General features: G+C 44.6%; 1 protein-coding gene across 17 annotated transcripts in view; it reads left to right on the forward strand.

Moving 5' to 3' along the window:
* Positions 1–17904, forward strand: part of PTPRT (protein tyrosine phosphatase receptor type T) — a 621336-nt gene that overhangs the window by 503361 nt on the left and 100071 nt on the right. For all 17 annotated transcript variants that reach the window (XM_081867470.1, XM_081867484.1, XM_081867480.1 and 14 more), the window contains exon 13: positions 8693–8729. In XM_081867470.1, the coding sequence (XP_081723596.1) occupies positions 8693–8729 (37 nt within the window). The remainder of the gene's footprint in view (positions 1–8692; positions 8730–17904) is intronic.

Consider the following 17904-nt stretch of genomic DNA (forward strand, 5'->3'; position numbering starts at 1 on the left):
GCATAATATAACTAATAATTTTCTTAAATTATTGGGGGGGCAGAGCCCTCCAAACGAATTTTTGAGGGGGCTCGGGCCCCCTCAGGCCCCATGGAGTCGGCGCCTATGAACACGGCCTAAGTTTGCGAGGGCTTATGATAATAGAAAGAAGGGTCCAGAGCTCTGAGCACCAAAAGTCTTCTTCCAGGATGTTTTATCAAATATTCCACTACTCAACAGCCATCTTTTGCTGATTCTTAGTTGCCTGTTGGAAGCGCTCTCTCTCTCTCTCTCTCTCTCTCACACACACACACACACACACACTCGAACGAAAAAGACAAAAAACAGAAAACCTATCTCCAGATGTTAAAGAGTATTGCACTTTTTCTTAATGCCCAGTGTGGTTTTGGCCAGAACAGGCCTTTCTTGAGGGCTTTTCTGTTGGAGGGCTAGTCATTATTCCCCAGTTCTGAGACTGATAAATTAGTGGGAAAATTTTCAGTTGCTAACGTGGAGGTCTAAAATATTCCTAAAGCTTGCACAAGTAGTGCTTTAGGGGGAAGAAATCATCAACATCCATGCCATGAGATATAGAGGTATCTTTTTATCTAATCCAGCCCATGGAGAACATATTTGCCATAAGAGGGTGTTATTGAAACTGAACAATATTTTCGTCTTTTGAAATTACTGTTCAGATATGGTGATGTAGAAATTTCATTCTGCAATGCCATGCTGATGCTTGCAAAATGTGCACAAAACGTATCCATATTAATGGGGCCCTGTTTCCTACAGTAATTTATGCAGTATTCATTACACCAGAGACTTGTACATGACAGTGTAAAAACATAAGTGGAAAGGAAAGCCTGCAGCCTATTACTGCCTGACAAAGTAACTTTTCAGAACCACAAAGGCTTGCTACATTGCGAACATGTTCATGGGCCATATGGGTGTGATCTGTGTCAATAAATAATGTAGCGAAGGGGGGGGGGAGAGATTCTGAAGACTGGCAGTAGCACATATTTACAGTGAATTAGGTATTACTATTATTAGAAAGGGTGGTCCACAACATAAAATCACAATATATAAAGCACAAAATACATAATGAAAACAAAAAAAAAAAAACAAAGACAACCCAATAATAATAATAATATTAATAATAATAATTTATTATTTATACCCCGCCCATCTGGCTGAGTTTCCCCAGCCACTCTGGGAGACTCCCAATTGAGTGTTAAAAACAATGCAGCATTAAATATTTTTAAAAAATTCTAAACAGGGCTGCCTTCAGATGTCTTTTAAAGATAAGATAGCTGCTTATTTCCTTCACATCTGATGGGAGGGTGTTCCACAGGGCGGGTGCCACTACTGAGAAGGCCCTCTGTCTGGTTCCCTGTAACCTCACTTCTCGCAATGAGGGATCCGCCAGAAGGCCCTCGGCGCTGGATCTCAGTGTCTGGGCTGAACGATGGGGGTGGACCTGCCCCCCCCCCCACATTTTAAAAGGACATTGGATGCCAATCAGCCAAAGGCCTGGTTAAAGAGAGCAGTTTTTGCCTGGCATCTAAAGGTGTACAATGAAGACGCCAGCCAAACCTCCCTGGGTAGAGAATTCCACAAATGGGGAGCCACTGCAGAAAAGGCCCATTCTCATGTCTCCATCCTCCAGGCCTCTTGTGGAGTTTTCTGCAGTTCCGGGAACAAGGAAGGGAGTAACCATAATCTAAAAATACCTATGTCTACTAGCTGTGATGACTATGCTCTGCCTCCATGGTTGGAAGTAGTAATGCTTCTGAATAGCAATTGCTGAAAGCCACAAGAGACAAGAGTGCACTTGTGTTCAGGTCCCGATTCCAGGTTTCTCACAGGCATCTGGTTGGCCACCTGTGAGGACAGGATGCAGGACTAGATAGGTCATTGGATTCATCCGGAAGGGCTGTTCTAACGTTCTTAGGAGGAATCAGAGCCTGCTGTCAGTTAAGCTGGGCTCCTTGTCTGAACAACCACTCACACTCATTGGATGTGCTTCTTCAGGACCTTCTGATCTCCTCCCATTTGGTGGTGTCTTTAGGCCTGAACTTCAGTACCCCACAGACCAGAAGCCCCCAAACAAGCCCTAGAGATAGTCTACAAATGATGGGGATGGCTGCAAAGAAGTCCAGCTTTCACATCTGGCATGCAAATATGGGGGCTGATACAATGTATTGCAACATACCATCGTGTAAAATATTACTGATTGTATGTTTTTGTGTGTTTGCAGGGGACATGGCTACCTTTAACAATACATTATCAATGGCTTGCATCCAGTGCTGCACATGTGGAGGTCCACTCATGCAGTGGGACTTCCCCTTCCCCTACTCTCCTTCAGTGCCCCCCAAATCTGCTTTGCAGAGCCTACCAACCCATTGAAGGAGATTTTGAGGGTGGCGGCTACAAGGATAAGTTCCATTGTGCAAGAGGAAGTCCATTGTACAATGGAATGACAGCAACGGATACAACTCATTATTTTTAAAAGAGGGCACTTGCTTTACTACTTTTGTAAATGGTACAATAAAACATAACCAGCAGATATTTCTGTAGTACATTAATACATAGAGTCTTTTGGATTAGTGCAGAAAAGGAATGGTTGAAAAGCAGCTCATGCTGATATATAAATCATTTAAGAAAATAGGTACTGTGATGGGATAGTGAGCTGCTTGTGCGTAAAAGCTTGATCCCTCTGGGGTTTGGCTGGTCATCCAAACCGATGCACTAACGGAGCCCCCAAAGCATGACTCCGTCAGTCGCTGGTAGAATCTGACAGTGGGCGTCTACGGAATTTACGCCAACATAAAAGCTCTTTGACAGACATGCGCTTTCGAGACTCTCTGCGTGACAGTTTCCGGCGAAGGGTGGGCGTTCCCAACGGGGGTCCCGTTACCTCTCCACTACTCTCACTGGAAGCATCCCAGAGCCTCCCCTCCGCTGTGACTCCTGCACTCCCCCTGCTGGTTCCCTCTTCTACTGCAGATTCTCTCCTATTCTCCTGTAGCCTGTCCACCACCTGTCTCTCCGATGGCAGTTCCCTGACATCCACCTCCCCCCCAGGGCCCCCTTCACCCCCTCCCGCCTCCTCTCCCACTGGCGGTGAGGGCGGAAAGCCCCTGAAGGAACTCTCCTCGTCGTCCGAGGATTCTAACACTTCCAGCCACGGCGTACCGTCTCTCTCCCCGTCTTCCTCTTCTTCGTCGGAGTCGGCTTCTTCACCCACCCCTGACTCTGGGAACCCTTCAAACTCTCCTTCCTCATCGGTGGTCCCAAAGTGTTCCCTTCTAAATCGAGCCACGGGTTGCGGTTTTCTTGGGAAACGCTGATGAAATGTTTCTATTAAAACCTCGTCATTGACTACCTCTGCTGGTACCCAAGTGTTTTCCGACTCTGCTTCCCCCTCCCATTCTACCAGATATTCCACCTGATTCCCCTTCCACCTGGAATCAATGATTCCTGCCACGTTCATGTCGCGCTCTCTCTCTTCTATCACGGGCGTTTGGGTGGCCTCTCTCTCACGCTCCCCCCACTCGCGTCCCTCTCGGTACGGCGACAGTAATGACCTGTGAAATACTGGGTGTAATTTCATGTGACTGGGCAGCCTGAGTTTGAATGCCACTGGGTTGACCTGCTGTATGACCTCAAAGGGTCCCAATCTTTTGGGCCTCAATTTCTTACTCCCGCCCTTGAACGGTAGCCCTTGGGTGGACAACCACACCCGGTCCCCCACCCTTATAGTTTCACCTTCCCTCCTATTTCTGTCTGCTTGCTTCTTATATTCTTCCTTGGCTTTCTCTAAGTTAAGTTGAAGCTGACGGTGGATCGCCTCCATCTCTTCAAAAAAAATATTCCGCCGCCGGCACGCTCCACCTCTCCCCTCCCTCTCCTGGGAATGCCCGGGGGTGACACCCATAATTTGCCAGGAAGGGACTCATCCCTGTGGACACGTTCTCCGCGTTGTTGTAGGCAAATTCTGCTAGAGGTAACTTATCCACCCAATCATTTTCTCTGTCTTTTACATAACACCTCAGGTATTGTTGTAAAACCCCATTTGCCCTTTCCGCTTGCCCATTGGTTTCTGGGTGCCGGGCAGTTGAGAAATTGAGTTCTACGTGCAGTAAGCTCATAAGTTTCCTCCAGAACCTGGAAGTAAATTGTTTCCCTCTGTCGCTGACCACCCTCAAGGGGGCGCCATGCAACTTGAAAATATGTTCTACAAACAACTTGGCGGTTTCCTCCGCTGTGACTGCATGTGAACAAGCTATAAAATGACACATCTTGGTTAATTGATCTACCACCACCATGACAGCTGTTTTGCCTTTGGATTTTGGCAGGTCCGTCATAAAATCTATGGATACTGCCTCCCATGGCCTTTCGGGCGTGGGTAAGGGTTGTAATAGCCCCGCTGGCGCCACCCTCTCTCCTTTCGCTCGCTGGCACCTGTCGCAACCCCTGACATATTCCCGTACGTCCTCCCTCACCTTGGGCCACCAAAACTCCCTGGTAACCAACCACATGGTTTTGTGCTGTCCAAAATGTCCCGCTGTGGGGCTGTCATGCAACTGCTTGAGTACTCTGCCCCTCAGTTCCCCGTTGGGTATGTACAGTGCCCCTTTGTAATACAACGCCCCGTTCTTTTCTTCGAACCCCCCTGTGTTCTCCTCTGTCCTCCGGAGCTCTCTGAGTTTCTCTTGGGCGTATTCATCGTTCTCCGTACCCTCTATCAGTTCCCTCTGCCCCACCAATGCCGCCCCACACACCCAGCGGTCTTCAGGGATTACATGCCTTGCCTCAGGCGCTCCCTCCCCCTCTAAGTACTCAGGTTTCCTGGAAAGAGCGTCCGCCCTCACGTTCTCGGAGCCGGGCACGTAACGAATCTCAAAGTGGAATTTGGAGAACTCCTGGGCCCATCTCACTTGTCTCTGGTTCAGCACTCGGGCTGTTCTCCAGTATTCCAGATTTTTGTGGTCAGTTCGGACTTGAACCTTGTGCTGCGCCCCAATCAGCAAGTGCCGCCATTTCCGGAATGCTTCATGAATGGCGAGCAGTTCTCGGTCGTACACTGTGTAGTTCCTCTCTGATTTGTTCAACTTCCGCGAGAAGAATGCACACGGTCTCCATTCAGACGTATCTTTTCCCGGCTGGAGAAGAACGGCCCCCACCGCTCGGTCTGACGCGTCAGTCTCCACTCTCATAGGTTGTTGTAGATCCACGTGCAAGAGTTGCTCTTCCGACGCAAACGCCTGCTTTAAGCGTTCGAACGCTTGTTGCGCTTCTCCCGTCCAAACAAATTTCTTTTTGCTACTAAGACAATCCGTGATGGGCGCTGTTAAATGGGCAAAGTTTTTGATGAACTTCCTATAGAAGTTTCCGAAGCCCAGGAACCTTTGCACGTCCTTCTTGGTCTTTGGTGTTTTCCATTCCAGTACCGCTTGAACCTTGCTGGGATCCATGGCCAATCCCTTGTCAGACAACCGGTACCCCAGGAATTCCACCTCCTTGGTATGAAACTGACACTTCTCCAGTTTCACCCACAGCCGGTTTTCTCGCAGCTTGCTCAGTACCTCTCTTACATCTCGCACATGCTGCTCCTCATTGTCTGAGTACACCAGAACGTCATCTAAGAACGCTATGCAGTTCTTGTAGAGCAGTGGCCCCAGGACGTGATTCATGAATGATTGAAAACAGGCGGAGCCCCCTTGTAATCCGAAAGGCATAACGGTGTACTCAAAGGCCCCCAAGGGGGTGAACATAGTGGTCTTCCACTCATCCCCCTTTCTCACACGTATCAAGTTATATGCCCCCCTAAGGTCCAGCTTGGTAAAAATTTTCCCTTTTCTCACCCGTGTTAGAATGTCATCAATTCTGGGCATAGGGAAAGTCACTGGTTCTGACACTGCATTTAGGGCCCTGAAATCACATACAAGCCTGGGCTTGCCCGTGTTTTTTTTGTCCACAAAGAACACTGGGCTGCCCCCCACCGCTCGTGACTCTCTGATGAAACCTCGCTTGAGATTCTTGTCAATGAACTCCCTTAACTCCTGCATCTCACTGTCTGACATTGCATACAGCTTGCCCACTGGCAATTGTGCTCCTGGGAGTAAGGTAATTTGACAATCAAAGGGTCTGTGCGGGGGCAGTTTATCTGCTTCCTTTTCGCTGAATACGTCCAGCAAGTCAGCGTATTGTGGTGGCACCCTCCCTTTGTCCATCACTTCCATCCCTGCTAGAGTGCCCCTGGCGCCTGCCTGAGCCTCTCCCTCCTTGCAGTGTTCTAGGCAATGTGCTGATCCAAAGGAAACCACTCTCTGATGCCAGCCTACTAGCGGATCGTGTAGCGCCAGCCAGCTCATACCCAAGATAATAGGAGCTCCTCCCAAGGTGGCTACGTTAAACGCTATCAGTTCGGTGTGTCGTGCCACCCTCATTATCATTGGTACAGTCTGTTGGCTCACTTCTCCTCCCAACAGCTCCCTCCCATCAATCGTGGTAACCTGCAAAGGCTTACTCAATGGGATAGTCTGTATTTGGTGTGCAGCTGCAAACTCTTTGCTCATGAAATTACATGAGCTACCTGAATCCAATAGCGCCTTTATCTTCAGTGGGTGTCCGTTTGCCAGTTCCAGCAACACCTCTATCACAAGCGCTGGTCTTGGAGGTTCCGGCGTGGGCACATTCATTACTCCCTCGCCTGGCTGCTGTGCCCTGATGTTGGCAACCAGGCGTTGGCTTTTACTGGCTCCGTGATTTCTTCTTCCTCCTTCCCCCCAACAGTTCCCGCCATCCCTTGCCATTCCTTCCTTTGCGGACAGACTCTGGCAAAGTGACCTGGCTGTTGGCAGAGATAGCATCTCTTGCCGCTCTTTCCCTCCTTCTTCCGCCCTTCACTGGTGTTTGAAACTGCGCGCGCGCGCGCTGTTCCAAGTTCCATTGGCTCTGCTGGCGGGAAAGGCTGCTCCGGAATCTCTGGAATGCGGAAGTCCTTCCAACGTTCCCCCTTTCCTTCCCGCTTTTCCATAGCTCTAGCTTCCTGGCGTGCTCCAATGGACAGCGCTGATTTAGTCAGCTGATCCATAGACTCCGCCCTAGGCGCCCGGGAAAGTTCATCTTTCACTGCCGGAGAGAGACCTTCTTCAAACAGCATTTGAATAGGTTCACTAGCAAGGTCCCACCCAAGTCTATGAATCAGCATGGTGAACTCAGTCCAGTACTCACGTACAGATCGGCTCCCCTGTTTACACGCCATTAACTGCCTGCGCACCACTCCCTGCTCGATCTCGCTGGAAAACATCAAGTCCATGGCGCGGAAAAACTTCATTGTGTCCTTTAAGATTTCATTATTGGCTGCCATCAGGGGCCGAACCCAGTCCCTCGCCCCTCCCTCTAGATGGCCAATCACGTACGCCACTCTAGAGTTCTCGTCGGGGAAGTCATCAAACAGTAGATTGAGAGCATATTGCATCTCTGTCCTAAAGGCTTGATAGTTCCGGGGATCCCCCCCAAATTTCTGCACCAGTCCAGGCACCCGTCTGGCAAGTGGGGTGGTCTTCCCCTTATCTGCATCTTGAGCCCTCCTCTCCTCGAGCCTCGCCGTTTGCAGTGCCAGCTGGACCTCCAATGCCCTGTACCTTTGTTCCAGGCTTGGATCTGCGCCAGCTCCCGCTCCTGCTCCTCCGGTTCCGGATGGTTCGCTCATGATGCCGTCTGCTTGCACAAGCTGCTTTCAAAGACTGTCAGATTGCTGTGATGGGATAGTGAGCTGCTTGTGCGTAAAAGCTTGATCCCTCTGGGGTTTGGCTGGTCATCCAAACCGATGCACTAACGGAGCCCCCAAAGCATGACTCCGTCAGTCGCTGGTAGAATCTGACAGTGGGCGTCTACGGAATTTACGCCAACATAAAAGCTCTTTGACAGACATGCGCTTTCGAGACTCTCTGCGTGACAGTTTCCGGCGAAGGGTGGGCGTTCCCAACGGGGGTCCCGTTACCTCTCCACTACTCTCACTGGAAGCATCCCAGAGCCTCCCCTCCGCTGTGACTCCTGCACTCCCCCTGCTGGTTCCCTCTTCTACTGCAGATTCTCTCCTATTCTCCTGTAGCCTGTCCACCACCTGTCTCTCCGATGGCAGTTCCCTGACAGGTACCTAAGGGGAGACATATTTTTTTCTAGTATCTGGTAGACATCTTCTAGGCTTATAAGATATTATTGCTTTCAAGTGTCTGGTAGTGAAAGTTTTAATAGAATGTTTTGGCTCTTTATGTGAATCAGTTAAGTGCTTATCCCTACTTTTCTGATAAATACTGTATGAGTTATTCAGCAACATCTTTTTCAGAATAGTTTCTATCTGAACAGCCACCCATCAGTTGACGTGATACTCATAAAGTCATATTCCACAAGGCTACTGCAATAGCTGTGGATGCTATTGCAGTATTAGTGGGCATTATCATTTTCCCCCTAGGTATGAAATACTGTTGTTTGAATCCCATTGATGAAGACGTGTGATACCCTTGCAAGAGATGTACAACATCTGAATTTTTCACAACAATTTTGCACTTACTATGCTACACATTCCAACGGATAGTTCAGAAAGACAGTGTCGTCCAGTGTGGCTCAGAGTGCTACTTCTTAAATTGTTCTTACACAAAGAAGCAGACATACCTGATGCTTTTCCATATTCTGTCATTTTCAGGAGACCAAAATCAACTGTGTCCGGCTGGCAACAAAAGGTATGTTGAAGACCTTTTTTTAGAAAAACAAAACTCCTAGTTCTAAGCATAATGCTCATATGGAAACCAGTTCTGTTGTGATTGAAAATACAGCCACCAGGTAATCTTTAAGGTGCCATAGGACACTTTGTAGTTCTGTTGTAATGGAATAACTTGGTTCTCTTATCAAAAGTGGCTTTTTTTTTTTTTTTGTCCCTTAAACTATATGTGGTTCATTCAGAAAAAGTGTGTTATCAAATATATTTGTGGGATTTGGGGAAGACCTGCTTTTGTTTGTTCATACAGACAGACCGTGGTTGTTGTTTTAACTTCCCAACATTTCCCTTTTGTTTTCTGTAGCTTCATTCCTACAGTTCTTATTACTCTTGTGAGAATATAATCCTCTAGTATCTTGGTCTTCATTATGGATGGGGAGTGAGGATGGGATATTCAAACTTGCAAACAGTTCAAAGATAACCGCATGTATTAATTCCCAATGGGGATGGATTCAACAGTTTCTGAAAAGTCAGTCTTGTCTTGATACTGGTTGGCAGTTGTTCCTGGTTTATCTCCAGTGACCTTGACAAGAAAGACTTCAGATTAAAACTAATATGAGACAAGGAATCAAACCACTGGCCACATACCAGTGTCTAGCTTGAGCCAAGTGAAATGGCAGTGCTTTGTTAAAATAATACATTTGTCACCTCTCAGTCTAAATGACAAGGTTGTGGCTCCTGTGGGAAAGCATTATATGTGTCCTAATATGTTTTTTCGATTATAGTAGTTCATATGAACCTCCTGAGAATGGAAGAGAATCACCCCAGAGGTAGCTTTGCTAGCAAAGGTGTCAATAAAGCAATTTATTTTGTAACAAAATGTAAAGAAAAGAAAAAGAATATCTCTCAGCCAATTCTACATTCTCAATAAACATGCCCTTGAACACAATTGTAGAAATGAGGAGGGGAATTGTGGTTAAAAATACTGCCTGGCAAACAGCTTTGTGTTGTCAAAATTTTGCCCAACCTTTGCACTGATATCATGCTGAATAACATAATGATCATATAGCCCAGTTTATCTCAGTGTAATTGACAGTGGGCTTCACAGCTCTTGCACAATTTTTAAAACTCATATCCTTTCTTCTGCTTCATTTATTGTAGTCACATGTGAAATGTAAGCCTATTGTTTGGGTACTTCTATGCCTTATCAAATTGGTCCAGGACAAGCCCAGCAAGGAAATCTCAATGTACAATAAACCATCAAGGAATAAGATGGTGGTCAAATGATGGGCATGGAGTGATATAAAAACTGGAATGCCCTTGACTACTCTTAACCTTTGGTTTCTGTTGTGTGCCTTATTCGTTGCCAATGTAGGTTTAACCAGAAAATGACTTGCTCATATGAGCAATTAAATTGTGTGTCTGGGTCATCCCTTTTCTGTCAAAAAAAGTATTGTTTCTCATATTGATTAATAATAACAATAATGTATCAAAACAAGGTGAACTCTTCGATAATTTCTTGCTTACATGTGAATGTAAGACTGCACCTAGCACACATGTGTACATACACACATATGTCAGTTGAAAACACTGAAGCGACAACTGAGAAAGATCTCATCTCAGTACCCATCTATGATCTGCTACCTAAATCATATGGGAAAAACTAGTTTTCCAAAGCTCAGGCTTGCAAAGCCAGATCTGAGCACCCACAATATCCACCTCAAAAGGAGAAGGGAAATTCTTGTCTGGCTCATATTGAAATTGGAGCCAGGCAGGAATTCACAGCTTCCCTCTGCCCCACAACCTGCCTTTACCACCCCAAAGTTCTTCCCCACCAGTCCTTTCAACACATCCCCACTTTCCTTCCCTCCCAAGCACCAGTGAGAGCTTGCATGGAGAAGGGAGAGGGGAGATTCTCTTTCCACACACACACACACACACACACACACATCTGGAAACAAAGCCTCATGGCTGAGAGGTCTGTGTTCTGTCAGCCACCCAGCTTTGTTCTTTGACATACTGCTAATCATCATGTCAGGAAGAGGACAGGAAGAGAAGAATGGGAGAAAAAAAATGTATATATTCTTGCATGCTGCTATTGCTTTTCTCAGCACCACTGGCATTTGGAAAGAATGTAAAGGGTGATTTGAAGGATGGGGATGACTTTTGAGGATGGAGAGGAATGATGGGAATGAGAGTGGGCATTTTGGCTTGCAATCTTTTAAAGAGGTTGCATCATTTCTGTGCCAAAATAGAGGAGAGCTTTGTAGAGCTTTCTAGTCTCTAGTAGCAGCCCATAGCAGTTCTGTTGCATTTAGCAAATGCCACAGAACCTGGTAGAGATGCTGAGATCATAAACCTGTTAAGATGTGATGCAGCACATGGGTTATGCCATCCCTCTATAGCCAACAGAGTGTGTTTCCTTCTTCTCCCTTGCATGCTGTTGTCTTGTGGAGTTGTTTTAGTATATTGCTCACACTTTCTCCTTGTCATTTTCCTCTGTAGAAGTTCTTTGTCAATGCATTACCTTAACTCCTATGTATGTAGTAGCAATAACAACAAAAGCAAAATGGGTTTCAAATAATTTATTTTCTCATGCCCTTGCATTAAAACTTTAACAAACACCGCGAGATACAATAATGCCATTGAAATTATAATGTTAATTCTTTTTAACTAGGCTTTCTTCCCCCTGCCCTGGATTTAGCAATCCTGAAACCATTTTTCACCATGTTGGTATATGATGTCCTGTGTAGGTCGGTGCTTGCCTGTCTTTACTCCCAGTTTCATTGAGCGCATTGCACAATGAGCAGTTAAGTATCACCCAGAAAGAGGGAGTCTGTTACCAACAAAGAGGACAGAGATTTGCATAAAATTGGCCTGAATTAGCATAGTTAACAAATGCAATGGCATAGTTGCAAATTTAATAATTACATGTTTGTTTTGTGGTTGCTTGCCACATGAAGTCTTGATGTAGAAAGACAAAATCCCATCACAGAGGGCAAAAACAGCAACAACAACACACACAAAAAAACAATTGGACACACTTAAGGCAAAGAGGCCATAAAAGCAAATACCTCCATCCTTCCAACATAGGCTTCATCACTAAAAAAAGGCCAAGGGGTTGGGGGGGGGGAATCCATTAGCTGGTATAGAAGATTAACACTCAATGCCTGGAAGAAAATTTAACATCTTTGTCTGATACTAAAAAGCTGTTAGCACCAAGCAAGACTTCCTGGGGAGAGCATTCCCATGGCTGAAAAGGCCAATTCTCTTGCTGCTGGAGGGAGGGACAGAGAGAAGAGATGAATGAAGACCTTTGGGTTCTATATCTCCAGAGTTTAACTGGAGAGCTGTTTAAATAGAGGACTTCTTCAAATAGGGAGCTGTACTCTGTAAAGTAAGACACGCAAATGCCCTGGCTCATGGTGATCTGGATTTGCCATGAACCTGAATGAACGTGTGCCACCAGTAAAGCCCTAATATGATGTTGTGGTAATCTATTTTTGTATATGGTGTAGACAATGCATTTCTATAGTGACTAAGAATGAACATGCAGTTGGTTTCTCCTCCAGATCACCATGAACAGGCTGGTTCAAGATAATAAGCTCTCACGTATGTTTGGATTATTATGGACTGCTTCCACTCTCTTTACTGTCTGATAGCAAAGAGGATTTGGTGGAAAGATAATTTGGACATGGGCAAAAATATATGGAGCAGAAAAGATACTTAATGAACCTTCTTCCAAATTGCCATCGGCAGCTACTTTTCTAAAATAGCTCAGACAGAAAACTTAAAATGTCCTTTTAAAGGCAAGCTCTGCTGAAAATCACTTGTTAATTTTGCAACGAGATGTGAAAGCTGGAAGGTAGATGTGGGAAGGGATGGTGAACAAGTTTTATTGATTAAGATAAATAAAATAAAATAAAGTAGGCTGGTTTCAATTAATCTTGAAAAGAAGTGAAAAGCATTATTCCCTTTGTTGTGGATACATGCAAGCATTGGAGTTACTCACATAAATAGGGAAAGCATGGTGACAGGATGTCATTGCCATTTTCTGCAGAAGTTTCCCATGACACTTAGAGACCTGGATCAGGCCATCTGGAACAGGTTCCTTGCTGCACATGTTGTGAAAAACACAGTAATGGCGGGTGGGAGAAGAGCCATATGACTTTGATGGGTGGGGCAAGATATGCAGCCCTAAAACCCCTGTTGGAGGGGTGGTCAGCAGGGACTGATGCCACTGTGGACCTTACTTCCAGGCAGCAGCATCTCTACTGCTTACCTGGATGCCGTTGGAGCCAGTTTAGCACTGAGGTCAGGAGGAAGGTGCCTGCGTAATGGAACAAACATCAGATTGGCTCCGCAAGTGCACCAACTCCACCCTGACCTCACCACCACCCTGCTTCACCCCTGCCCCTACACAGTGGTTGGGAGGCCAGATCTGCAGTGCCAACTCTTCCTGCCAACCACTTCTGCCCTGCCATCACACATATCCTCTTCTTATGTATAATATACAAAGAGGGCTAAAATCTTATTCAAGAAAGGATACATGTATGATGCCACCTGGAAACATTTTTCTTTATTGTAATTGTATCTGATAAGGAGAGAGTTTTGCTGATAATAATAGTAATAATAATAATAATAATAATAATAATAATAATAATAATAATAGTGGAGGTTTAAAATGGAATGTAAGCATGAGCAGTTCTCTGTTATCAATGGCTACTAGACATTATGTATTACTAGTATTATGTAATCCCAAGAGTGCTTCCATGTAACTGGAGATGCAGTCCTAATGGGAGGAAACCCAGTCAGTTGGGTGGTGTATGAGTAATAAATTATTATTATTATTATTATTATTATTATTATTATTATTATTATTATTATTATTATTTGGATTGAACTGAACTCACCATCCAGGCATTAGCTGGTTGTAATGGCACAGGGGCTCATTTAGGCAGGGGTTCTAAAACCATTCTGAATGCTACTATTATTCCTAATCCTAAATCAAATCTTTATTTTGGCCATAGACCAGCATATAATCCTAAATCCTTCAGGAAAAGGACATGGTTCTCTACAGCATAAAACAAGAAAGATTTACATAGTAGTTGGGTTCTTTAAGAAAGGAACAAAATACTGTTCCCTAAAAGGGCACAATTCTGTTCATCACGAGTTCTCCCTTCTTGTGCATGCATCATGTGCCTTAGAGTTATTTTTTTTCATTCTAGGCTCTGCTGTGGTCAGACCACCTGCTCTCTGTTTGGTGTTTGTGTCTTGAACTGGAGACAGTCTGGAATGGCATCTTGTTCCTTTAGCCATTACCTTCCCCTTGAAAAACCACAAAAGAGCTTGATCCCAAACAGCTTAACCAATATACTTTTCTCAGTCCTCCCCCTTGCATGGCTGCTCACCCTTCCATTCCTGCATAAATTGGGAAGATCTCTGTCTCTCCTGTTTCTGAGCACCAGAAGCTCTAATTCTCTTTCTCCTTGCCCAAATAATACATGAATTGAAAATGGTGCATGACATCCATCCAGCACATATCATGCCAGTGGCACCCTGCATGAAACTCTACAATATGAATCTCCATGACAATTTAAAAGAACAAAAGAACTAGGACCAAGCGGATTTCATTTCACTTTACCAATTGTAATAACAACAACAACAACAATAATAATAACAATAATTTATTATTTATAACCCACCCATCTGGCTGGGTTTCCCCAATTGTGAAATTTGGGGTGGCATGTTGGCTAAAACTTCAGTTAAACTAAAGGAAAACTTCCTAACAATTTGTGAAGTTGGGGAGCAGGCTCATTTCAGCACACCAGGGTAGGAATATTCCCAACCTTTTTGTTGTTGTATGCCACTCCAATCTCCCAGCGATTCCAGGGGTTCCAGGCGCTTACCCAGGGTTCATGTTTCCTTCAAAATGAGGGACAGCAGAGGCTGTGTTGTCTTTTCGAACCTAGCAGTTCAAAAGCATACCAGTGTGAGTAGATAAATAGGTACCACTGCTGCGGGAAGGTAAATGGCATTTCCGTGCACTCTGGTACATGTCACGGTGTTCCGTGCACTAGAAGTGGCATAGTCATGCTGGCCACATGACCCGGAAAGCTGTCTGCGGACAAACACCGGCTCCCTCGGCCTGAAAGCGGAGGTGAGCGCTGCAACCCATAGTCAAATTTGACTGGACTTAACCGTCCAGGGATCCTTTACCTTAAGTTTACCTTTACCCTTTAGGATATATGGCACTGGTCAACAACAAATTTGTTGTCTGCGTTTTTTCAGTTGATTTAGGACGAATCTGATGTGCTGAATCCAAAAATCACATTGGTTTTGCTCAATCAGGTCAAGTTTTTGAGCTATGGCCACATGTCTTTTTTTTACGTTTTTGTTCACATGTACGCTTGTGTGGAGCATTTTAGAAGAAGTTGGTGGGGGTAAAATGCCATGTCGAATAATCGTTTTGATTGGAAATGATTATTTTAATGACAAGAAGTATTCAGGTCCGATAGTTCTGGGTGATTATGTCAAAAAGGGATCAGTTTGAAGTCATAAAACCTCAAAATCTTCCATAAATTGGTGCGGCAAAGCATAAAGTTGGGGGATCAAAACTAAGTTAATGGGGCTTGGAGTGCCACAGTACGAACCCAAAGATTGGAGACTGTTCATTGACAGCAGCAAGCGATCACTGAAATGTGTTCTGCTGCACAACGGCAACCAGTTTGCCTCTATACCCCTGGCTCACTCGAGTACACTGAAGGAGAACTATGAAGCGGTGAAGTATGTGCTGGAGAAAATTGGTTATGATCAGCATAAGTGGTTTATTTGTGTTGACTTGAAGATGGTGAACTTTTTGTTGGGACAACAGTCTGGCTTCACCAAGTACCCATGTTTTCTGTTCATGTGGGATAGTAGGGAGACCGTGCTCAGCATTACACGAAGAAGGACTGGCCTGTGCAGGAGGAATTGGTGCCTTGCAGAGAAAGGAATGTCATCAACGACCCTTTGGTGGACAGAGACAGAATATGCTTCCCACCGCTGCACATCAAGCTCGGCTTAATCAAGCAGTTCACCAATGCTCTGGACAAGGATGGTGACTGCTTCACTTACTTGTGCCAGGCTTTTCCAGGATTGACCATGGAGAAGTTGAAAGCTGGCATCTTTGATGGTCCTCAGATCCGTCAGCTCATCAGAGATCCAGAGTTCGGAAACTCAATGAATGAAATGGAACTGGAAGCGTAGAAGGCATTTGTTCTGGTAGTGAAGAACTTTCTTGGCAACAATAAGGCCAGAAACTATGCAGAACTTGTCAACAACATGCTGACTGCTTTCAGAAACCTGGGCTGTAACATGAGCGTCAAGATGCACTACCTATTTTCACATATGGACCGGTTTCCTGAGAACCTGGGTTCAATGAGTGACGAGCAGGGGGAGAGATTCCATCAGGACATGAAAGAGATGGAGACCAGGTATCAGGGTCATGATGGCTGACTACAGTTGGACTCTGAAGAGAGACCTCCCTGCCGCTGAGCATTCCAGGAGTTCCAAGATACGGAAGTTCAAGCCCTGAAGTTTGAAAAACGGTGAAGCAACATGCAATTTACGTGTACTTACCTTTATCAATGCCCACCATTCAGTTTACAGTAATCAATGTTTCTATCATTTAATCAATATATGTTGTTGGAAAAACATTGTTTTTTCTTAAAAACATATTTAGGATGATATGTGTTGACAAAAATCAGCTGATAATGACACAAAAATGTAATCGATTTTGTCACAAGATCTGATTTTTTTCAAATCAACATAGCACAAAAACCTGACCTGATGGAGAGAAACGGATGCCATTTCCTGATTCAGCAGTGCAAAAATACCCTAAATCAATTGTAGAAATCTAGACAAAATTCAAAAAGTAAAAAATTGTTGCCCAGTGTGGTTTATTTACAAATAAACTGTATACAACCTGAGCCTATGATGGAGGGTCTTTCTTCTCTTGCCTTGGATACAAGCATAAATCAGGCATGTCTCTACCTCAAAGGATTCTATCTTCTAGCATACACACACAAAACTCAGCTCTCTCCTTCTTTTAACTAACTACCATTGAGTTGAGGGAGAGGGACCACCCATTTGCTTTCTGATACAGAACCAGTTCCATTGTTATGTTAACAATCCAAATTTAGAGGAATGGCCATTGTAGTATTATTATTATTATTATTATTATTATTATTATTATTATTATTAAATTAAGTTAATATACCACCCTTCATCTGAAGATCTGAGGTCAGTTCACAAGATAAAAATACAGGATAAAGCACAAAGTAATTTCTGGCTATTCTAACAATTCAAACCTTTCATTAGATTTTAACACTTGCTGGATCCAGGAATTATGTATTGGCATCCAGCCTGCCCACCCACCCAACCAAACTCATAACACTATGTTTTATTTCAATATTTCTTTCTTTCTTTGTAGTGGTTTGTTTGTATCAACACCTTCAGCAGAACCCTGGCCACTGCTGTCAATATTTGTCCCTCCTGGAAGCCCTATTCAGGCATCTGGTACCCATGAGTACCGAATCTGCAAAGCCCCAGGACATTGATCTTGTAACTGCCCTACCCCAGACCACCCTGACACAACTGCTCCAATGCTACCTGTGATTGGGGTGGCAAATTGGGGGTGAGCATTATGGCCTGCCTTTGATAAAGATACAATAAATACTGAATTGCTAAATCAGTCCACCTAGTCTGGTGTTCCGTCTCGGAGAGCTACCAAACATTTGTTGTTGTTGTGCATAATCTTGAGCACTTATCACATGATCAACCCCACTCCTCACATGTTTACTGAAGTCATTTTTAGAACACCTGAATTAATATGTTTCTCTATTATCTAAACTAAAAGGTAAGACTGAGTATCTGCACCTGCTTTTGTGCCCTTCCTTCTGGACTTACTATTTTCCCCCACAGTTACCATAAATGTACATTCATGTTGACATGTTTGTTTTAAAAATATCTGTGTTTTGCCTGTTTGTCTGTGACTACTTTATATTCACTTACACTGTCTGCCCATTAAATCCAAAATGATTTTCCTTCTTCCTTTTATTTACTGCTGGTATTATCTCCTTTGTATCTTTTGCCTTTTTCATCCATAAAATGGTACCCACCAATTAAATTAGAATGAAGTGGGGGGTCTGCTGAGGAAA

Source organism: Podarcis erhardii (genome assembly GCF_964252035.2).
Source record: "Podarcis erhardii genome assembly, chromosome: 6".
Classification (NCBI taxonomy): Eukaryota; Metazoa; Chordata; class Lepidosauria; order Squamata; family Lacertidae; genus Podarcis; species Podarcis erhardii.